This window comes from Ipomoea nil, unplaced genomic scaffold (assembly GCF_001879475.1).
Source record: "Ipomoea nil cultivar Tokyo-kokei standard unplaced genomic scaffold, Asagao_1.1 scaffold1407, whole genome shotgun sequence".
Lineage (NCBI taxonomy): Eukaryota > Viridiplantae > Streptophyta > Magnoliopsida > Solanales > Convolvulaceae > Ipomoea > Ipomoea nil.
Genome location: NW_017617835.1, coordinates 2,018,733 through 2,041,621, shown reverse-complemented (window position 1 = coordinate 2,041,621; position 22,889 = coordinate 2,018,733). Strand labels below are relative to the sequence as shown.

At 36.3% G+C, this 22,889-nt stretch overlaps 3 protein-coding genes across 8 annotated transcripts; 2 read left to right on the top strand and 1 right to left on the bottom strand.

Moving 5' to 3' along the window:
* Positions 1-5,752, bottom strand: LOC109186479 (probable plastidic glucose transporter 2). Of its 3 annotated transcripts, XM_019336471.1 has the most exons (15): positions 5,470-5,751; positions 4,461-4,618; positions 4,017-4,128; positions 3,846-3,913; positions 3,637-3,769; positions 3,454-3,553; positions 3,253-3,365; positions 3,042-3,135; positions 2,401-2,554; positions 2,135-2,278; positions 1,951-2,024; positions 1,505-1,590; positions 689-803; positions 340-531; positions 1-263 (listed from the first exon to the last, which is right to left on the bottom strand). In XM_019336471.1, the coding sequence occupies exons 2-14, from the start codon at positions 4,561-4,563 to the stop codon at positions 349-351; spliced, it is 1,479 nt and encodes a 492-aa protein (XP_019192016.1). In that variant the 5' UTR covers positions 4,564-4,618; positions 5,470-5,751; the 3' UTR covers positions 1-263; positions 340-348. The 3 variants fall into 3 exon arrangements, with proteins under 3 accessions (XP_019192016.1, XP_019192017.1, XP_019192015.1); XM_019336472.1 differs by having other exon boundaries at positions 1-531; positions 3,846-3,908; positions 5,470-5,752; XM_019336470.1 differs by having other exon boundaries at positions 1-531; positions 5,470-5,750.
* A 2,357-nt stretch (positions 5,753-8,109) lies between these two features.
* On the top strand, positions 8,110-12,365 carry LOC109186480 (RNA-binding protein EWS-like). Of its 2 annotated transcripts, none has more exons than XM_019336473.1 (3): positions 8,110-8,348; positions 11,240-11,537; positions 11,619-12,365. In XM_019336473.1, the coding sequence occupies exons 1-3, from the start codon at positions 8,174-8,176 to the stop codon at positions 12,169-12,171; spliced, it is 1,026 nt and encodes a 341-aa protein (XP_019192018.1). In that variant the 5' UTR covers positions 8,110-8,173; the 3' UTR covers positions 12,172-12,365. The 2 variants fall into 2 exon arrangements, with proteins under 2 accessions (XP_019192018.1, XP_019192019.1); XM_019336474.1 differs by having other exon boundaries at positions 8,131-8,348; positions 9,650-11,537.
* A 2,277-nt stretch (positions 12,366-14,642) lies between these two features.
* Positions 14,643-21,689, top strand: LOC109186478 (protein tesmin/TSO1-like CXC 5). Of its 3 annotated transcripts, none has more exons than XM_019336469.1 (8): positions 14,643-15,426; positions 16,277-16,387; positions 18,552-18,729; positions 18,838-19,203; positions 19,427-19,530; positions 19,611-19,705; positions 20,660-21,064; positions 21,151-21,689. In XM_019336469.1, exons 1-8 carry the CDS (start codon positions 15,029-15,031, stop codon positions 21,168-21,170), a joined length of 1,677 nt encoding a protein of 558 aa, XP_019192014.1. In that variant the 5' UTR covers positions 14,643-15,028; the 3' UTR covers positions 21,171-21,689. The 3 variants fall into 3 exon arrangements, with proteins under 3 accessions (XP_019192014.1, XP_019192012.1, XP_019192013.1); XM_019336467.1 differs by having other exon boundaries at positions 14,644-15,426; positions 21,211-21,689; XM_019336468.1 differs by having other exon boundaries at positions 15,029-15,426; positions 18,838-19,194; positions 21,211-21,689.
* The last annotated feature ends 1,200 nt before the right edge of the window (positions 21,690-22,889 follow it).

Below are 22,889 nucleotides of genomic sequence, written 5' to 3'. Positions count from 1 at the left end.
GGTGGCATAAAAAATACTACTCATGAAATGGAATATAACATACTGAAAATCAAGGTACATACTACATACAGCATACATAGATTTCAATGTACAAATTCTCATTATGAGCCAATATAACATGGACTTGAAGGTAAGAGTGTAAGACAACCATGCTCACAGCAACGCTGGACAAGTTGAGTATAAACAGCCCAAATACAAGTACATGCCTCCCTCTGGCCTCTACTTCACGTGTCACCAGTTTTACAGTCTATGACCATATCAATCTGACAAAACAGAGATCGAGCTCGTTCAGATAAATTGAGTTGAGAAATTCAACAATCTTAGAGAATAAAGAGCTACCTCTATAGTCTATTCTGGGGGGAGAAGAGCAATCTCTATTTCTTGGAGTGATTTTCCTTTGGTTTCCATCACATTCTTCTTCACAAAACCCACTGCCATCATGCAGAAGGCACCAAACATAGCGTATAACAACTGGGGTCCAAGACTCTCAAGCAAACGCAAGAAGAGCAAACCAACAAGGAAATTGAACACCTAACACAATATGATAAGACAATAAAATGCACCAGTAAAAGAAAGAAACACCCTACCCTACCGCATCACTGCTCATTCCCAGAGCAAGATAGATTTGTATATTGGTATACACATAAAAGGATAAATGAGGCAATTAAGATTATGACATTGTAATTACCCAATGCACTGACATACAAAATGCCATAGCTTTTGCCCTAATCCGGCTAGGGAATATTTCAGCCAGGAGGAGACCAGGAACTGGACCAGCACCAATGGCAAATGTTAAGACAAAACTGCACAAAGTAGTGACCAGTCAACAATAGTTTGATGGTTTAAGCTTCTAGCTACCAATGAACAATAACAAAACTCTCAATATGGTTGGACTGCATGGAGACAACATTGATCAATCTCTACATTGTTTAAGTTTAGCAATCACATTCACAAATATCTTCCCAAGAAGCTATGCCTTCAGTTCATATTCCTTTTAGGAAAAACAACACTTTTGGCCCCTGAATTGTTTCACTTTTGGAAATTTGGTCCTTGTTAATTGATTTAAACAAATTTAGTCCCTTAATTGTTCATTATGTTGCACTTTCAGTCCCTGGTGTTATACAATTATCAAAATCTGTTAGTAAACTCTTTGTTATGAGGTTATTTTTGTCATTTAGAATCAATATCCATGGTTAAAGTTTCATTCTCTCCATATGAATGTCATTTTTAACAGTTAATATTGATTATAATTTATAAATGATAAAAATAACCTCATATGTTAATGGAGTTTGACAATTATATAACACTAGGGACTAAAAGTGTAACATTATGAATAATTAAGGGGTTAAATTTGTTTAACTTACTGGGACCAAATTTTCAAAAGTGAAACAATTCAGGGGCTAATAGTGTCGTTTTTTCCCTTCCTGTTATTACTTTGAACTTTCTTTTCGCTTCATTAACATGCAGTAAAGGTCATCACTATGAACTGCAAGTGAATACTCACGAGAGCATGCCGCCAACAGAAAGAAAGAAAGCAGCAGAGTTTGATGCAATAGTTGAAGCAAAAACTTGAAGTGCCATTGATACAGCCTGAGTAGTCATAGAAGAGTCCCAGAGTTAAAATTTTAAATGGAGAGTTAATTTAAGAGCCTGTTTGGCTTCTTCTTGAAAAAGAGGCTTTTTCAAAAAGCCTCAAACTTGGAGCTTTTTGAAAAAGATGATTTTTCCTCTTATCTACTACTGAAAGCTTTCTTCTTTCTTTATTTTTCAACTTCAGTGTTTGACCTAGCTTCCACTTTTTGGGCTAGATGAGCACAAAATAAGCTGGACTAAATAAGCACCGCAAAGGGAAAGCAAACACTGATATGTTTAATTGATGAGTTGTACTAATCACCGTAAACACTTGAACAGAAATGTGGGAGAAGTTTTGGAAATCTAAATGAAGTATACCATGCCCAAAAAGCTCCAAAGGAGGAGAACTCTCCTTCCTAATTTGTCCATCAAAATCAACGCAACAGTTGAGCCTACAAGCAATAAAACCATGGAGATCAAGGAAGAGAGGAACAAAGCAAACAAAGGAAAAAGGTGACTTCTTTATTTTTTTGGGGGGGTGCTAGTCAGGAAGAAAATTTACCTGTTAAGTTTGCAACTCCTATGAAAACATTTGCCAGGTTTGAGGATACTCCAGCACGTCTAAATACAGTTGAAGAGAAATAAAACACAGCATTTATTCCAGATAGCTGTTGTAAAGCAAATAGGGTTGATCCAATAAAAACAACTGCAAAAGAACTGAGTAAATCGCAAAGTCTTTGGCAGAGAAGAATGGGATCTAGAGACAAAAGAGAATATAACTGCAGCAGCAGAATTAGGAGAGCAAGCATTTCAGTCTCAGAAGAGAACCTCTGGAATGTCGACCATAAAGCAGTTCGGAGAGTTGGACAGTTTCATTCTCATCCCCTCTGTCCAACTTGGACAGCTCTAATATTGCAGTTCTGACATGGGAACTTCCTAGTACTCTTTCAAACTGAGTTTCAGCTTCAGCAAGCCTACCTTGCTACAAAAAGGAGAAACCAAAGATTACTTTTGAAAATCTTGAATGACACAACATCGATTGATAATGTGATATAACTTATCTTATTTTTGGGTACACATGCCTAACTAATGGGGTTTTGTTGTTATTGTTTGTCATAAATAAATACTTACTTAATATATGTTATTTTGGAGACTGTTTTAGATGATATATGTGAATTACTATTTTACCCCACCCTAGTTGTTCTCTTCTTCTTACTTCACTAGTTCACTTATTCACAGACTTACTGCTTTTTTGTTCTGCAATCTTTGAATTCTACATCAAAGACTGTCCTGCTAAGGAACCCCGCTGGTGAATAAAACTTGAGCAAAGATGTCAATAAGTTTCCAATTTCTAGCTCTTAAGATTACGCATCATTGAGAATACTCTTAGCCATCCACTAGCAGCCTTCAGCGATTAGAGCAACTGTAGAAGTACAAAACTAAAAACCTTTAAAAAAAAAATAATCTACCTTATAAAGCCAATGAGGGGACTCAGCACAGAAGATCATCCCAAGTGCAAGTATAGCAGTAGGAATTAAAGATACCCAAAAGCATGTACGCCACCTGTGCATGTTAAGAGTATATGCATATTAAACTAGATATGGTGATGATGTAAGTAATTTGTCACAAACTTCAAAGTTCCAGTTGTGCAGCAAACTCTAGCTTCAAAACTTCTCTTACCATCCCATTATGCTTTTAACCGGCATCCCAACAACAAAAGCCCCCATTAGTCCAAGACATGTTGCTATTTGGATAGAACTCCCAAAAGTACCTCTTACATGAGCAGGAGAGACCTGCAAAAGATCACCACAAAATTAGATCTGAACAGAAGAAAGTTATAGACTGCATTTTCATCATGCATAATGTCAGCAGTTTCTTTACCTCTGCAATGTACATAGAGGCAACAGGTGGGCCCACACCTAATCCTATTCCTACCAAAAGCCTCCCCACGAGCATACCTGTTAATGTTTTACTTGTTGCACTGGAAATGCATGTGTTAGTTTCAGCCACATACCAACCATGTGCCTCAAGTATAGATCAATTGAAGCAAGGTTTGAAATTTACCATAGTGAAGCACCAATAAACATGGGCAAAGAACACAACTGAAAAGCCCTACGGCGCCCAATCCCATCAGCAACCCAACCACTGAACAAAGATCCAACAAAAGCACCAGCAAGACACGTACTGACCACCAGACCTACACTCATAGCAAACATCAGACTTGAATTCATATTTGAAACAGAAAGCTCTGAGGAGATTTGGTGGAGTTGAACCTTCTGCGAGTGTATCCCCTTTGAATCCAAGATCAATGGAAATGCTTTCGAGTGGCTCATTAACTACTCTGCAAAGGAAGGAAAAAAATATTTATTCCTTAAGCTAAATGGAAAATTAGTAAGAACAAGGTCATGATCAGACAAAGAGAAAAGAAGATTTTAAAAACAAACCCAAGATGATAACCAAACAAGAATGAAACCATTGTTGCCACAAGTACATGTGGACACGAATATTTCCAGGAGGGATTTGACATCTCTTGCTGAGCACCATTCTGGAGGAAACCTAAAAGCAAATACAAAAGCTTTAGGCAGTTTACAAGAAAAGAGCAATAGACCTTAATGCAATTGCTGCTCATGTGCGCCTGTCTGTGCATGTCTTTTGAAAATTTTAATGGTTTTAGAAGTCACATTAAATTGACAATTCCTAACCATGACAATATAGATTGCACAAAATTTCATACAGCATATTGCAGTAGTAAGATCTTAATTTCTACAGAGATTTGATCATGTATGGTTACAACCCTGAAACACAAGGAGCAGTTTCCCCATGAATGATACACTAACCAGCATCAATAGTGAACATGATGCAATAGGATATTGAATGAAAAGAAATACCTAAATCATCATCCTGATCAGCTTCAAAATCATCGACATTCATGTAATCTCTCGACGGCATTCTCTTATACATCGAGGAGGAAACACGTGATTGCACAAGCATGCCACAACTTCCCTTCCTTTACCTCCAAACCTGCAATCCCAAGAACTCAACGGAACTGTCACAGTAGCACCAAAATATTGTCAGAGGCAGACTTTAGCAGCTTAGTCTTGTAAAAGCACACATGATTGAAGAATAAAAATCGAGCTATTAAATTGTAAATCAAGGTTTCTTACAAAACCCATAGTCATGCCTTGAATAGGCCATGATTCAGAACCAATTATGTTTTTTAAAAAATTTGGTTCTGATCTTCGGAACCCATCACATGGACATGCCCAATACATTTAACCTGAGTATGATCAGTCCGGATGTTCGCAATTTCAGTACAAAATCATGACCGACACTACACACACTTTCTCTAGAAATGGCATTCCCTTAGTCTCAACATCCCCAAAAGAGGCCGATGGAAGGAGAAGTACTAATGCAATTAAGAAGAAGCAATTTATGTAAGAAGAAGAGCTGACTGCTGCTCTTATGGAAGGAGGAGTGCATTTTACCATTATGGAGCTGGGTCCCCTGAATTAACCCGACTGTGGAAAGCGGACAAACGTGAAAACAATGGAGTAATGAAATCTTGGGAACTATTAAAACTAGTTAAAACTAGATTCTCCTTATCTTACCTTATACGGAGACACGGAGTAGTATTCATTTTTCAGCAAATTTTTTTTTTAAAGATTAAAACTACAGCAATGAAATCTGAACAAATAATGCCTTTCTTTCTTATCTCTAAACTTATCGTGATTAGCACTATTATAATTTCTTCTTTTTGCAGGGGTTTTAATCTACAAAACCGGAAGCTGTAAAAAGGCGCGATTCCAGATCTTAACATACACAGAACAAAATAAAAATTAAAAATAGCACAGCTCCGAGAAATCGATGAAAAATGTTAACGATTTAGAGTTCGATTACCTCCGATCATTCAACGACCGGAGCAGCACGGATTTCCAATCCGAAAGCGAGAAAACGGCGACGCTTTGTCGAAGCCTGAGAAGTCCTTACACACGACTCTACAGATTATTTCTTCTGGAAGCTCCGGAAACTGCTAACACATCCTCATCTCTGTGTGTGTGTGAGCAGATGAAGGAAGAGATGTGGATGGTGAGTGCTAAAATGCGCCTGGTAGAGTTCTTGCGTCCCCTGTTCGCGACAACTACAACGCGTCTGTATCAATGAATGTATGGAGAATCGTATTTATAATAATTTGCTTTTATGAAAATCAATGACAGTTGACACCTGTTCCTGTGGGAAGGAAGACGACGAAATTAACGGCATAATTGTATTGCGGCGTAGTATTAGTTAGATTCCAGGGCTAGATTTGTCATTTTTGTAAAACGACCGATAGCGCGAAATGAGACGCGTGGCAGAGTGCGGGAAGCGACGAGATTCCCAACGCACGGAATTGTTTCCTTCGCCGACTAGTTGTTATCTAAAGCAAAAGTAGATGTGACAAATAAATCCTGGCTTAGATCTATTTTTATTTTATTGAGTTTTTTTTTTTTTTTTTCCATTTTTTATCACACAAATATTGTGAAATTACTAATTTTGATCTATAACTTTCAAAACTTGTATAATTAGTTCACGGGTATCAATTTCTTAGTGCAAATAGTCCTTTCGGTGAAATCTCCGTCAATTTTTCACCACAAAAATTTATTTCCCTTTTATAGCAAGGGTATAATGGTCTTATCATTCCGACTGGACGGTCAACTGACATTCGCCCTTCATCCTGCACGCCCAAACGTTCACGCATAGGTGGCCAAATGCAGTCAAAGGCACTCCTCCTTGGCCTGGATTCTACCTCTAATCCTTCCACCGAACCTAATCGAGTTTTGCAACAGGGGGCGAGATTGAGGGAAAGGTTCATGGTGACTTGTGGGTGCTCTTCATTCTAACTGCGCACGGCAAAGCTCAGGTTCCCTTTCCACGAGCTCCCCGGAGGCGCCACTTCTGGTGCAGTTGGGGTCGTCATATACATCGGTTATGGGTACATAGTCGAGACCGGCTGGTACAGATAGACTGGGGTATAGAATCACGACGAATTCTACCACCATTGAAATGTCGAATTCGGCACCCCAGCGGGGTTCACGGGAATTTGATTAGGCATCTGGATGGGGGTGGTGGGGAACGTCGGCCCCTGATTAATCACTTGCACCGCTTCCCCCAATGCTACCCTCGTTGGATGAGTTTGATTGAGGTGCATCCTAACATTCAGGTGTGACCGCAAATCTGAGCTACTATCTTTCGCCTCGGGCTCATTGAAGAAGTCCAAGTAAGGATACATGATGTAAATCAGTTACCAGTGTACGGACAACTTTTTGTACCAATCCACACGGACGGTGCAAAAAGTGATGTGGTAAACACGATGGTTCATACAAATACGTATAAGTTACGAGGTCGGATCGGGTTGAGGTCTCATTCTTATCTGCTCGTTTGTTTAAGGCTTAAGCTCGGATGATAGCGTGAAGCTATAGATCCCCGAGCTTGGTAAGGCTAGGTAGCAAAATCTCAAAATCCACCGTCATTGCATCTAATGCAGTATTTATAGGAGGTGCGGGGAACACATGTAGTCTCTCAACATCTGTGGCACGTGGAGCGCATGTACATGGGAAGCTCGAAGGCCTTGATGGTCCCTCCACATGTCTTGAGATTTTTTACTCTTTCGGACCCACCACTATTAAACTTGGCTGAAGGAACTAAGCTTAAAGCTCCAAGCATCGTAGGTCAAGTGGTCGGTCCCGACTTGATCTGATTGGGGTGAAATAATGAGAGTACTCTGCTGGCGAGTGAAATTTTGTTCGGTTTTTGTTATAGGTTGGGTACTTGGGTCAACGCGCAAGGAAGTCGGTCATGCTCAGATACGGCTTCACTCGATGAGAAACCTTTGTACCGATCACACATACGATACGGTTCAGTCAGGAATAATTCTATCAAATCACTTTTTACATAATAATTTATTTTCACTTGAACTTTTCTATATATACGTGTATATAAAATTTATTTGTATGTTTTGAAATCAAAATTGGGATAATTTTTTATTCCAAAAAACTAGTAACCATATGGATTTTAGTGAAGCTTAACCAGAGCCATTCATATGAAATTTAAATTTCATGCAAAATAAATAAAAGAAAGTTGACCAAGACTATGTGGTCTAATGGTACCCGGGTTGGACTTTCATTTGGAAGGTTACGAGTTCAAGTCTCAGTAGAGGCGTTATTGGTTTTTTGTGTTTGGTTCTTTGTGAACAGATACTACAATGTAATAGGGCCAAATTTTACGATGAATATAAAAAGTTTATTAAGGTAAATTTAAATTCTTCATAATCTAGAAATTTAATTTTTAACGATTTTTTTTTTTTTATCAACCAAACATGATCATTTAATTTTTTTTAAAATTCTTGAATAAAAAAAAAAAATTCTTTTCCTACTAATCAAATCAGTTGGAAGCATAAATTTTTAAGATTTTTTTTTTTAATGGTTTATTCCTATTTTGAGTACCCTATGGAATCGTAAGTCGTAACCATTAAAGAATTTTGTAAAAATATTTTATTCTGATTTTTATTTTTCAGTACGCAGCGGGCATCATCGGTACGACCCACACTACGCGATACGAGAGTAAGATGTCGCGAGAGAAGGACCAGGCGACGCCGCACCTCAGCAGCCTTGTTGTACGGCCCACTGATAGCGGCGGCGGAGCGGCCGCCGGCGCAGGCGGTGGAACCGACTACGAGACTGGCGAGGTCCATCGGAATCTACCTCCGTATTCTCGCTCCAATCGATTGCCGGACGGCCATGGTTCGTCTTTTACTAATTGTCCATTATATTTCTCTTGCTACCTCTCTGCCCGAGTCAATTTTGGATTCATGAATTCTGTTGGTTTGAATTTTGGATTAGCATAAATTATGAATCATTGAGGACCTGTCAATAATTTGCTCAATACTCTATGCAAATCGGATTTTCAGATGTGCTTAGCAATTAGCATCTCAAGTCCTGCATGCTAAATTGTGATGTTTTACTGATTTAAAAGAATCTTTTGTATCATATTTGTCTTCTCTTCTTCATCTTCTTTGTTGAGAAAGGTAGTTATTTAACAGGGTCCTTTCTGTTACAAATCATGGATTGAAGCATTAAGGACCATAGGACCAATCTAATTTCATCTCCTGTATGCTGGCGGAAGTTATTGATTTTGTAAATGATTTTTAATTTTATTTTTTGTGGTTTATTTATTTATATTTAGGTCTAAATATGTAATCCACAGTAAGTCTGAAACTCCATTGACTCAGGATTAAAGCGATGAATTTTGGCATTTGAAAGGATATAGCTTTCCGAGTTGACTTTGCTTTTGTGCCTAAAGTATCTGATATGCTTTAATTTTCATCTTAAGTGCACAGGTCACACACACAAAAGAAACTAAAAACAAAACAAAAAAAATTTATTTTCAAAAGTATAATCTTTTGTTAAAAGTCAGATATTGCGATATGTTTTGCTATAGTCCAATATCCATCTAGTTGTCTGATGTGCTGAAAATATCCTGTCAAGTACTTTGACACCATAAATGCATGTAATCCTGAAATAAAGGTAAAATATTTCTACTGAATATAACGCTTTAAATTGCTACTTGTGTTCGTAAATCATAAGGCATTTTCTCATCTCTGCCAAGTATTCCATATGATATTCTTTCAGTACCATCATATCTTTCTTTAGCCATAGGAAAGGTGTATATTCTGAATAAGAGTCTAGTTTGTTGTGCTTTATTTGCAGATTCAAATGTCTTATAAAGTAAAGCTATAGTGAATAGGTTTCGTACTTCATTGTTAACTCCATATTTCATGTTCAATCTTTGTCCATAACCTATCTTGTGTTTTGATTGTGGTAGACTGTTATTTTGAAGTATATAGTGAGATCTTTAGCATTTCTGCATGAAAGATTTTAGTCATGCAATGCGTGCATGCCTTTACAAAGTAAGAGTTATATTTTCAGTTTGCCAGTGTCAGATATGCTACAAAAGTGTCCAACCTTTTTGATTCCTTCACTTGTTGTTAAGGGTCATTTCCAGAGTGTTGAGATGTGAATAATTTTGTTACTGTGTTTTACAGCTGTGTATGTTGCCTGGTGCAAGAACTTGAGTCTTGAGGAAGGTACATTAGTGTGGGTATTGATGAAGGATTTGGTGAAAATATTCATTTTAGGGGTTTTGAATTGTTAAATATGCACATGAAAAATGATTTTGAAGGACAGATGTGCATGACCTGTGGGTCAGTCATAACTTGGTAACTATATCTGGGTATTGGAATTTCATGGGATCTTTATTGATGATAATCTATGATTACATCCATGAAAAGATATTGTTAAGATCTTGAGATTGTTATGTGAAGTCGCTGACTGGTTGCATAAAGCTCCCTCGCTCTACAGACTTATTAAAGGAAGATGCCCGCTATCTTAATATGTTTTCAAAGAGTGTCTTCTTAATGGCTTTGAGAAATTTGTGATTGCCATGGAAGTTGATATGGTAAGATATTTGGAAACTTCAATGATGCCATTGGTTAATCTACAGAGTAATAATTAGCAGTAAAAGTCAGGGTTGTCAACAGCTTATTGGTGGAAACTCCATAAGAATGATGAGCGGTGACAGATGAAATATAAGTGAAGAGATACTTTCCATCACTGGTGCGGTGGGTTTTGGGTGGATGACATTCTTTTACTGCTATCGGATCATGTGTTATTTGGGCCTGGGTGTACTGGTGACTAATGAATGTTTCGTTTGCTGCCTGTAGCAGTTTTTAGTTTCAGAACAAGCAAGAGTGCTTTATTGGGGAATTTTTAATTCCATCTATTTGGAAACTTAAATAGGGTTTGTATTGTGCTTACTAGCCTTTCTGAGGAGTGGTATTTCACAACAGAGATGCTGCATTGGTTACAATTAAATTTGTGGAAAAAACTATTTTGTTCTTTTAGAATCTGCTGGAAAGCTATAGGGTTTTTCATTTCAATATCCTTGACTAACTACTAAGTTGGTTGTTGAATGGGGTTGGTTAAGACCTAAGGGTAGTTATCTCTGTGGTTGGTAGCAGTCTTTTCTGTTCATTTCTTTTGTAATTTTTGATTGGTCAGCGGTTATCTCTATGCTCCTTTCTTTTAAAAAGGATGTAGACTTTAGTTTTAGTGGACTGTTGACTATTGTGGTTAACTAATTCTGCTGTACACTTGGTTTACTAACACTTGGAATGAGGTTGCCAATGAATAATTAGTTGAATTATCTGGGTTGATGCTTTGAATCGACAAATATGGGCTTTTAGTATGGGATATTTAGAGGAACCTAATTTAAACTGTGTTATGGGTTAAAAATTTAATGGCATTGGCTTCACACATAATAACTGTGCTTGTTACATGCTAAAGGGTCATGATTACTTGACTTTGAGGTGTGGATACTCTTGGGTTCAGTTGTTTTTACCGGTATCACTAAACAGTTGCATTGGAATAATTTCAAGGTGGTAATTCGCTGAGATCAATTCATGTTATTGTTTTCTGTTATTCTTGACAAGATGATGGCCTCAACAAAGGCAAACTGTTGCAGGCATAGCGGATTGTCATATCATGGGTTCCCACATTAATATAAGTGGAACTGGACTAGTTTTTGGTTATGATACCGTGTTTCTTATCTTCTGAGCTTCGCTGGCTTTTTTCAGGATATAGAATGCGTGCAGGTTCTGTTTCTCCTGTGCGCCATAGAAATACAGATCGTCAATTCAGTCCAGATTTTGTTCACCCTGGTGGTCCACCACGTGGTCATGGATTTGGCAATGGGAGAGATCCTGGTAGATATCGAGACTACTCACCCCCTTATGGACGAGGGAGGGAGAGCAACAGGTTTGTTGGTAGGAGCTATGATCGCCCTGGTAATGCTCCTGGTTCATTCAAAGGGGAAAATGTGCCTAGAAGTAATCCAAATGTACGGCCAAGAGAAGGTGACTGGATATGCCATTTGTAAGTCGCACCATTCCCTATTTATTTGCTTTTACTTGAGCTGCCTTCTCGTTTTCTTACAAAGTTTCTTTGATATTTCAGGTGCAACAACTTGAACTTTGCAAGACGCGAGTACTGTAACAACTGCAAGAGTTTGCGTTATGCATCTTCTGGGAGTCCTAGGAGAGGCTATGCCCCTCCTCCTCCTCTTCGAAGAGTTCCTGGGCCCCCAATGGACCGTTCTCCCGGAAGGTTTATTAATGGCCACAGGTCCCCTCCTCGTGGGTGGGCTAGGGATGATCCTAGAGATTTTAGAGCTGGTTTTCCACATCCAAGATATGAAGGAAGGTTCCCGGATCCCCCTTTGCGCAGAGATATGGCAGATTTTGTGGATGAAGATTTTAGGGGCAGGGGTAGGTTTGATAGACCAGCGCTTGATTGGGGCCACAGAGATCGTGGAAGGGAGACCTTCTTACCTGAAAGGAGAGGTTATGAAAGGCGATTGCCATCTCCTCCTCCACCCCCAGTACCAGCCATGCCAAGTCGTGACCAATGGGCTCGTGATATCAGAAAGAGGAGCCGTTCTCCAATCAGAGGTGAGGCAACGGCAAAGGACTACCGTCGCAATATGTTTGCAGGTAGGGGCCGGAGATGATTGCCATGATGCCTTAGTTATTATTTGTGTGATATTTAGACTGTTGTTTGGTTCCAAGTGGACGCACACCTTATAGTTTGCGGAAGGGGAACCTCTCATGATTTTGTTTGCTGGCTGTAATTCTGGGATTCTTTGCTGCACTTTCGTCCGCTTTGTGCCAAACCTACCTTCTAAAATTGTTGCTTTTTGCTGCCCCTTTTATTGATTTTTTTTTTTTTAAATAAAAACTCTTTTTAAATTTATTAGCAACTAGTGTGCTTCAGTGTAACTAATTCGTTTTGTTCAATGAGTGCTTTATTATTATTATTATTTTGATTATTCAAATGCAAGATACACTGATACAGACATACAGAATATCATATGGGAAATGGTAATTTTTTGTTGTGTAATACAGTAACGGTACCCAACAATTCCACAGGTCTGTCAGCAAAAGCACGTTTTCTAAAACCCCACCTCACTTCAACGACGTTGTCTACTCTTTAGCGCCAAAATATCATTAATTTTTTGTTTTTTTTTTTTTTAAATCTTTTAAACGAGTAGAAATAATGTCACATATACCTCCCATTATCCAACCACGTACTCCGCTACTCTTCAAATAAGTTTGGTTAATTTGTTGATTGATGTCTTCAAGGAGTTTAATTTGCTAGTTTATATTAAGCATTGAGCAAATTAGGTTGTTAATTTGCTGGTTGGACTTTGGCACTTTGGTATTTGGACTATTGATACATTTAATATTAAATTTCATCCATTTCCTTTCAAAAAAAAAAAAAAAAATCATCCATTTTTTAATTTGGTTTCGTCTGTTAGTCAACTCATTTTATCTAATATAATTAATAATTAATAAGTCATTGAAAAATTAATATTTTGTTTTTTCACCTATATAATTGATAACTAGAAATATAGTTAATTTTAGAGATAATAATGTGGGTTAGATATACTTGGACATGCACAAGCATAACCCATATGACCTAACCTAGACACGACACAATCTTATACACGGAGTCTTGCTGAGCCACCTTCCATATAATGTGGGCGGCCCTGACCAGTTTCACATTATTTTTTATCTCTCTTTTAAAAAAAATAAATAAAATATTTCGTATTATTACGTTTTATTTATCTTTGTAACTTAAAGATATATTTGTTAAACTTCTTTTACATATAAAGTAAATCTCAAAATCTTGTATAATGAATCCACACTCATACTAGCGATGAACTACAATAATCTTTATGTATTCGTTTAAATTTATTCTTTGTAACTAGTGAGCTTATAATTTTTATTAGTTTTAATTCTTAAAATTGTGAGTTTCTAATTTATAAAGCATAAATATTAACTTTCTAAATGTATAGATTATATACTCCATACAATTTAACAATTATACAAATATGTAATAAACTTAAAATTTTTTAATTCTAATTCTAATTTTAAAAGTATAAATTATACGGAGTAACATATAGACTTAAATTTTTGTAAAAGTAATAAACATATTCATTCTTCCCCCATACTATCTACTAACCTTTTAAGCTATTGTCCTTTACAAGAATTGTAGATGAGCTAAATTACATTGATTGTCAATTATTATGGGTATGATGACATATTTGTTACTATTTCAAATAAGTGATGACATGATATAATTTAACATCTCAAAACCAACTGAGTTACATGTTGGGATGAAATCATTTACTTCCGTCCATTACAAATGACTTCGTCGTGATCTCATAGACTGTTTGATAGACATGAGTTGCATTTTAATTCCACCACAACTCTTTGCCCATTCCAATTACAATGGTTGGTTGGTGGAAATTGCAATTCCATCATTTTGTTGAATTACAATTCGTGGACATCTCCTCATGAATTGTAATTCAATGATTGTCAGAAAGGAAAAAATGAATGAGATGACACTACTATTCTTGGTATACCATTTGTAAATGATGATATTATTATTATTATTATTATTATTCTAAATGATGATATTTTAATTTGTATACCATTTTTTTTCATTTTCAATCATAATAATTTTATTTTCCATACCAACTAACTTAATTTAAATTTCTACTTTATTCCACATATTCTTTTCATATCAAATTATAATTTCTTTCATTTCTAATTCATTCATTCCAACCAAAGGCTATCTTATTGTCTCATGTTACTATTGCTTCCCTTTTAGTTCCCTGTTCAAAAACACAAAAAAAAAAAAAGAGTAAAAAGTAAAAACAAAACACTGGAAACGTGGCGCGATGTTATTGGATACCTGCCACTCTTGATAGTAACGCACGAGCAGTGGATACTTCCTCCCCCCGTGCACCCGCACACATTAAACTCATTGCAAATTCGTTCAATCCAACGGTTGAAAAGCAGCGTTCGAAAGTTCTATGAATTTCGCCCATCGATTAAACGCCCAAATAAAGCCCGTACGATGAGGCTGTCGCACCATCTGACCGTCAAAATATTATGAAATTGAAATTCAAAAGCTAGAGAGGGAGGAGGAGCGAGAGACAAGCCTACTTGCTCTTCTTCAGAAAATCCCTCATTTTCTCTCTCCGCATATACATACACACGCATACAAGGATTTGCGCGGGTATTTGTGTGCTATATAGATCGATTTTTCAGTAGATTGAGGTCGATAAACTGAAGATTTTGAAGCCGACATTCGGAGGATTTTTTTTTTCTCCTTTGAATCTGAGCTGCGTGATGAGTGATGACACTGTTTCGATATCGAATTTGAAATTTCCAAATACTGTTTTGGAATTGGGAATTTGAATTTCTGGGAGTTTCGGAGTGGGGAATCTGTGAAGTGTTATTTAATTTAATCTGTGTATTTTTATTTTTTTTTTCTGCGGCGAATTATTATTGTTTTGAATGGAGAAAAGTGAGGGAGGGGATTTCCCTCCAAAGAGGTCACAGCCGGATGTGGCTTCGACAGTGGCCTTGACGCCGGTACTTGCTTCACCGGATGTTCCGACAAAGAAGCTTGCGAGGCAGCTGGATTTCACTAGTTTTGGCGGCGGCGGCGGTGGAGGAGGAGATGGCAGTGCTGCGGCGGCCATTTTCTCGGAGCATCATGGACAGATTCAACCGCAGGTGGGGAAGCCTAGCCAGTCTCCACGGCCACAATTGCAGCCGCAGCTCATGGTGAAGCCAAGCCACCCTCCACGACCACAGTTACAGCTACACTCGCAGCCACAACAACAACATATACTATTGATGCCGATGCAGCAACCCCCTGCTCCGCCCCATCTTCCTCAAATACGACCTCTGTAAGTCATTGTAATTATATGTTATAGCATTATTTATAGTAAAATTTCATAATTATTTTTAAAAAATGGATCTTGGAGGTCAGGTGTGCTATGCTATTTCCTAAACTTAACCTCGTTTATCTATTTCTGCTTTGCGTTTTGTCACAAAGTTCTGTAATTTGTTTGAATAACTTAATCAATTAAAATTCAGCACTCTTACAGTTACTGATTGAAGGAATTTTCGTTAAGATGTATTGTAAAGATGCAAGCTTTCATTGGCATTTCCCTTGATCTGTAGTTGAGCAGTATGATTATATAGTGCTAAAGCATTAATTTTTGGAGTAAGGCTGGGTGAAACTTGCTATATCAGTGTCCCTTTGTTGATAAGATATGTCTGAAATTTTACCAGAGCGAATTGGACTTTGAAGGTTGTCAATGAGAGTTCTACTGCTTGCATATTTGGCTAGGCTGTTAATGAAGTTGGTAGTCAGTTATGGATTAGCATTGTCCTTCACTTCCAACTTTCTATTTGCCGCCTGTGCTACCCACATTTATTTAGATGGACTTGAAATGACTTTCTTGATTTGCTTGCAGTTCCCTTTTGCAAAGAAGTTGATTCCATGCACATGTTTGAATTTCCCATGAATCTATTACCTATTATTGTGTCCTTTTTAGCAAACTCCAGCTAATTATAATCTGGTGATGACAAATCAAACAAGATCTCTTCTTTGTCACACAAACTATGGAATCACATATATTTTTATTTTTCATTCCTTTGAGCTATTAAACATTTAAAATACAGTTTTTGGGGAAACTCCAGCCTTATTTTGCCTTGTCCATTATGTCATACTGTTTTCTTTTACTTTTCCAGGAAACCAGAATCCCCAAGGGCAAGACCAAGGCAAAGTGCTGCTGAAGTAAAAGATGGTACTCCAAAGAAGCAAAAGCAGTGTAATTGCAAACACTCTCGATGTTTGAAATTGTAAGGTTTTGTTTTGTTTCTGTTTTTTGTTTTGTTTTGTTTTTTTAATGTCTCAATGATCTTTTCATGTAATGAATTACTGATGAATAAGGTTTGCATGTTGCATGAGGTAAGTTCCTTGATAAGGAGGACGTTTACTTGGTAAAATAGTAATGGCTTGAACATGTAGCCTAAAATGGGTGGAAGTTGGTCTGTAGGTGCCTATTGTAATTCGGTAATTCCTAATAGAGAAATAATGGAAGAAATTGTAATGTTTGAGCTTCCATTTATTTTGTGTTTGCTTATTTTCCTGGTGCTCGAATGGAGCTGTGGATTTGTGCTGTTAGAAATTTTGTATTTAACTAAGATGCATATGTGCTCTCAAAAGGATGTGCTTGTGCATGTCCACTCCTGTGATCTTAGAAATGCAATAAGTAATTGTAAAAATTTCATGTACTTGAAGGTCTCACATTGAATTTGTGTTAGGTATGCAAATAATTACCACATATCTGGCGCGAATTGGAAATATAACGTTCCATATAAAGATAAGAATTCTCATTTAAAGTTGTAAAAATATACCCTTAAAGTCCTAGATATTGATTTTCGGGTTTGAGTTTCAAGTTTTGATTAATAAGTGTTAAGAGTCCCACATTGAAAAATAAGAGAGAAACATATTGGTTTATAAGGCCATGGGTTACATTAGCTTATTGATTGGATTCAATCTTTTAGTGTGGTTTGGCCCATCGGCGCAATCTTAGATTCTAAAAATAAGTAATGCTATTTTTTTTGAAAGGTGGGGAAGGCAGAGACCATTTATTTATAGTTCTTAATGTTTGCTATGAGATGATATTTATATCATGTATTGACATGAAGTGTAAGGGGACTCTAATGAATGGCTTAATGTCTAAACTTCATGTTTGGTTTTTGTTTTGATTCATTTTTAAAATTATTTTAATTTAAAAAATTTATTATCAATACTAAGATCACTGTTACTAGTATGCACCTAGGAAAAAGATCACAAATTATTTGAGAAAATTTTTCTTCTTTCTTATGCCTTGCCTTTGTGTTTTTTTCTTCTTTCTTATGCCTTGCCTTTGTGTTTCAGGTTTATATTGACCAAGTTGTTTCTCATTTGTGTATTCTATTTATTTTTCTCACTTATTCAATGAGAATGCAGTAACATGGATAGGTAATTTAAGCTGATACTTGTCAATTTCAAAAGATAGTAAAATGCAATGCTTGTACTTAATTATTTGCCTGCTCTACCATTGAGCAGTTTATTCTTTTATTGCTATAAAATAAGTTTTTGTATATTCCATTTTGTTCATAACCACCGATTTTTAGTTGATAATTCCCTCTAACTGTAATTGGTGTATTCACATAAGAATAAAATGTTTAATCAATGTATGTGAGCATTAGGAACTGTAGTCCCTTGGAACTTAACAACTTATGGGAGTATGTTTTTGTTTTAATATTTTGTCACGGTTCTGTTGATTTTATCATTTTAACATAAACTTGACCAGGGCATACAATGTGATTATCTTACTAGCCTACAGGTGTAAGAATAACTGAATAAACCTTCAAGACAGATTTTTATGAAATCTATGATATGCTGATCTGATGTTATTTTTAGTTTAGACTTTAGAGATGTCTCAGTAGGACATAAAAACTTTTGCGTACAATTGTTGCTACTTGATTCATTAAGAACATAGCATCCACTTGTAATTCTATTGTTTGTTATGTTTCATCAATGCTGTGTCTGTTACTATTATCACAAATAATGGAGAAAAGAAACGGAACTACATAAGGGAAGCTTTGGTTGTGTTGATGATCATTTAGTTTTTAGGTAATCATGGAAAGATAGATAGGGTGCTATTATTTTTGTTTTCTATAAACCTGTAGTTACGACATTTGTGAATCACTTAACCAGTTTTAATCCTGGTTTGGTTCATCTAGTTGATGGAGAAAACTGTAGTATATATACTACTGAGTTTTGACATTGGGAGAGAGGACCTACCTACATAATCCTCATTTTGCAATTTGGTTGTTGCAATTGTTAAATCTACTCTCTTCCGATTCATTTAATGAAACTTCTATAAGGATTATTTCTGTCTTTGCTGTTTTGAGAGTCATGACAGACATATGATATTCTTTTCCTTTCTGTTTTTTCTTTGTTACGGATCAGGTACTGTGAATGCTTTGCATCAGGTATTTATTGCGATGGGTGCAACTGTGTAAATTGTCACAATAATGTTGAAAATGAAGCTGCCAGACGAGAAGCTGTTGAAGCTACATTGGAGCGTAATCCAAATGCATTCAGGCCTAAAATTGCCAGCAGTCCCCATGGAGTCCGGGACAATAGGGTACTGTCATAACTCAAAGCCAAAGTGAATTCCTAATTGATGTATAAAAAAAGTAATTGTTATTACACAGTTGATCTTTCTAATTATGTTTTACCATTTACAATTTAGGAGGAAGCTGGAGATGGTTTAGTTTTGGGAAAACATAACAAAGGATGCCACTGCAAAAAATCAGGGTGCCTTAAGAAGTATTGTGAGTGTTTCCAAGCTAACATTCTGTGTTCAGAAAATTGCAAATGCATGGACTGCAAAAATTTTGAAGGAAGTGAAGAGAGGCAGGCTCTCTTCCATGGAGATCATGCCAATAACATGGCATATCTGCAGCAAGCGGCAAATGCTGCAATAACTGGTGCAATTGGGGCATCTGGTTATGGGTCTCCTCCAGTTAACAAGAAGAGAAAGGGTCAGGAGCTCTTTTTTGGGTCAACAATGAAGAACCCAATTCACACATTTGGGCAGTTTCCGCAGGTGGATAATGTCTGTCCTCTAAGCTTGAAATATTACTAACTGGTTAATTGGTTGAATGCTAGTTGCATTTTATAGCATGCTTCATATAATCATATTAGTTTTCACTTTAAATGATACTCTTTTTTTTTTTTTCTTTTTTTTTTTTTTCCTTAGAAATTAAAACATCCAGTTAGCTCAGAGACAAACTCATAATATTACTAACAAGTGTTAAATGTGTTTTTGGTACTTACAGGCGAACCATATTAAATCTTCTGTACCATCATCTTCAATGTCTTCTATTCCCAATGCTCGTGTTGGTAATTTAGCTGCAATGGGACCTTCAAAATTTACTTACAGGTACAAGTAAATACATTAGAGTGTCCTTTTAAATCTCTAATACATGCCAAGTAAATTGACTAAATCTACTGCTGTTGAAGGTCTTTGTTAGCAGATTTGATCCAACCACTAGATGTGAAAGAGCTTTGTTCAGTTTTGGTCTATTCTTCTAGACAAGCTGCCAAGATGCTTGCAGGTAAATATAGTTGCCAACTAAAATGATCGAAACCTTTCTTTGTGTAAGTCATTTATATATTATAATTATATATACCAAGGGCTTAAATCAAGTTTGATGGGAAGGGGAAAATTACATTAATATTCCTATTCTACCCCTTTATATTCTTCACTAAAAATCGTCTTTACTATTTATTAAATAATTACCATCATACTTTAACTTTTTTCATTGGTCATAACAAATTTTGTAATTCTATTCATCTATTTTTGTGCACACGTGTTTAGGGAGCTTATAACATGTCTTTTTGCCAAACAAGGGAAAAAAAGTGTGTGCGTGTGTTGGGTGGGTGGGGGGGGGGGTGACTTTTTGTCACTTGTTACTTCATTTCCTTCTTTTCTCAACCTTGTTGATGTTACCAAAATACCTTCACTTGTTCCATTTTTGGAAAGAGGCATTGTAGAATTTTCCATATGTATAAGTGTGTATTATAAGCACTTTTTTATGCCATTTCTTGAATAATATTTATCATCACCACTTTTGTGTGGTTGGGGATCGTGATATAATTATTGGAACAACAGGGTTTCCTAGTGGTACTGTTAAAAACCTGACGGGTACAGGTCAAATTATCTAAAAATCCCTACCATATATGAAATTGCTGTCCTACCTATCTTTTTACCTTCCTCCTTCCTTGTTCTTCTCTTATCTTTAAAGTGCCTCATTTACTCCTTGGTTCATTTGTTTAAGAAGAACTAGATGCCCATCTTTGTCCTGAATCATAATAATGACGTTCTCTCTCATTGTGAAAGTAGTTGCACAGATTAATTGACAACAGCAAAATTGTTAAAGACAAATGGTTCTACCACTTTTTAGTCAAAGGGCGTTGAGTTGTGTTGTGAACAAAATTTGATGATTTTGCTCTTCTTATATTACCTACTAAATTTTCTTTTTGATTACAAATTATTGTAATGCCTCCAGATGAAAAGAATGCGAGAGAGGACCAGAGAGAAACATCTGCTCCTTCATTGTCTCAAGAACAGTTAGAGAATCAGAAAGGTTGTATGGGGAAGGTTTTGGCTGACAATTGTTCGAGTGGGAGCCAAGATGATAAAAAAGGTACAAGTGAGCGCAGTTCGGATAGTGCCGACGTGTCAAAAGAAAGGCCAATGTCTCCGGGAACATTGGCACTGATGTGCGATGAGCAGGACACAGTGTTTGCTGCTGCTGCTGGTTCCCCTAATGAATCAACAAGCATTTGCAACACATCTTCTCAGGTTTCTCATGGGAAAGCCATGACAGAAGCCTATGCAGAGCAGGAGAGGATTGTTTTGATGAAGTTTCGTGATTGTCTTAACAGACTTATTACTTTGGGAGAAATAAAAGGCAAGTTTCTATCTTAAAAAACTAATTAATCATTTCAGATTTCAATACCATCAGGTTCAGATTTGATCCCTCCCTCTGTATTACAGGTCATAGGGCCAATCTCTAGTGGGAGTTGATACTGACATTCATGTATTGCTTCACTACAGAAACAAAATGTTCATCGATGGCCCGAGCTTCAGACTCGGTTTACCAAAGAGGCGGCGGCGTCATCATCAACAATGGCACTCAACCGGAAGCCTATAGCAACGGTGTGGCCATGGCAACTGTTCCGCCTCCATCGAGAGCCCCTGAAACGGTAAGTTCCTCGACTAGTGTCGGTGGTGTTAGTAGTCCCCACCCTGTTGTTTCCCCAGCAGCCAAGAATGGGGATCAGAAACCAAAGAACTGAGAGAGATAGAGAAAGAGAGTGTATAGAGAGAGAGAGGGAGAGATGTAGCTTCAGATTTGCCCAGCACTGATGCATCCTGTAACATTAGGCAATTGTTCATTCGGCTTTTTCTTTGATGCAGCAGTGCTTATTATTTTGGGCACCATTCATAAAGAGCTAATCTACCCCATAGGATTTTTTTTTTTACTACATTGATCACTGATATAATTTGAGTAAAAAAGTTTTCGTCGACGTTCCTTCCATTCACTTTATCTAAGCGTTAACGCATTTAGCGTTCCTTGAAGATGTGAATAGTATTTTACTCATTTACGGAGTAATATTTTTTAAGCTAGTAGGATAATAATGTAGTTATTTAAAAAATTTTAATACAAGCTTAAATTGATCACAAAACGTTTATAAAGAGTCTCCCACGTGGTGTTGAAATTGTCATGTTAGATTTTGTGATATTGCAATTGCCATGTTAGATTTTGTGATGTGGCATAAAACAATATAATTTTCAGACTAAAAAAAAAGAAGACTTGAACCCACAAACTCTTGCCTAAATATTCAACTCTCTACCATCAAGCTACACAATAAACTTATTTTAAGATAATTAAAAGTATCTTAAAATACTAAAGTATAAAAAAGAAAAATGTATATTTTATTTATACTTTAGTAGACTTGCCACAATAAATTTTTTAAAATATTATGTGAATTTTAAGTACTTTATTTTGTATCATTTTCTAATATGCTTTTAGTTTTTTCTTTTTCCAATTGTTTGGTTAGTTTTATGTGAAATTTTAAAATTTTTTTAAAAATGTATAATTTTACGGTATATTTAGCCCATGAAAATAAATACTCCGTATATAAGAAGAAATTTAAACTTCACGGGTAGGAATACATACAGATTTTATATTCTATATATTGTTTGGTTAGGTTTTAGTATAAGTTAAATATGTTAATTTTTTTTTTTTTTTTTTTTGAATGAGCACAAAGAGTAAATATCACCCCCTGAGGCTTAAATCCACGACCTCCCATATGAAAGTGTAACTTTGATGCCATTAAACCATAAAGTCTTGGCTTGTTAAATTTATATTATGCCTTTTCTTTTTTTATACTTTAGTATTTCAGGAGAATATCTATTATTATATAAATTTAACTATCATAAAACAAGTTTAATGTGCTGCTTAGTGGTAGAGAGCTCATTTTTTATGCAAGGGGTAGTAGGTTCGAGTCCTTAATCCTTTTAGGTCCGAAAATCATATTGTTTTATGCCACATCATAAAATAATAAATTAAGTGTCAAATAAGTATATCTAGCTAAATCTGTTCAATTGACATTTTTTACAATTATTAAAAATAAATAAATAAATAGAATAAAAAATTAAAAAAAATATCAACGGCGGCTGATATTTTTTAATTTTTTTGTAAATTTTTTAATTTTTTTAATTTTTTTTAA

Bases quoted from the DNA above. Each gene is read 5' to 3' on its own strand.
- LOC109186478 (XM_019336467.1), top strand. From the start codon at position 15,029: ATGGAGAAAAGTGAGGGAGGGGATTTCCCTCCAAAGAGGTCACAGCCG. The intron at 15,427-16,276 runs GTAAGTCATTGT...TTACTTTTCCAG, and splicing joins CTTCCTCAAATACGACCTCT to GAAACCAGAATCCCCAAGGG. The intron at 19,531-19,610 runs GTACAAGTAAAT...CTGCTGTTGAAG, and splicing joins CCTTCAAAATTTACTTACAG to GTCTTTGTTAGCAGATTTGA.
- LOC109186480 (XM_019336473.1), top strand. From the start codon at position 8,174: ATGTCGCGAGAGAAGGACCAGGCGACGCCGCACCTCAGCAGCCTTGTT. The intron at 8,349-11,239 runs GTTCGTCTTTTA...GGCTTTTTTCAG, and splicing joins TCGATTGCCGGACGGCCATG to GATATAGAATGCGTGCAGGT. The intron at 11,538-11,618 runs GTAAGTCGCACC...TTGATATTTCAG, and splicing joins GGTGACTGGATATGCCATTT to GTGCAACAACTTGAACTTTG.
- LOC109186479 (XM_019336471.1), bottom strand. From the start codon at position 4,563: ATGCTTGTGCAATCACGTGTTTCCTCCTCGATGTATAAGAGAATGCCG. The intron at 3,136-3,252 runs GTAAGAGAAGTT...TAACATGCACAG, and splicing joins GTTAAAAGCATAATGGGATG to GTGGCGTACATGCTTTTGGG. The intron at 2,555-3,041 runs GTAGATTATTTT...TCCTTTTTGTAG, and splicing joins CCCCTCATTGGCTTTATAAG to CAAGGTAGGCTTGCTGAAGC.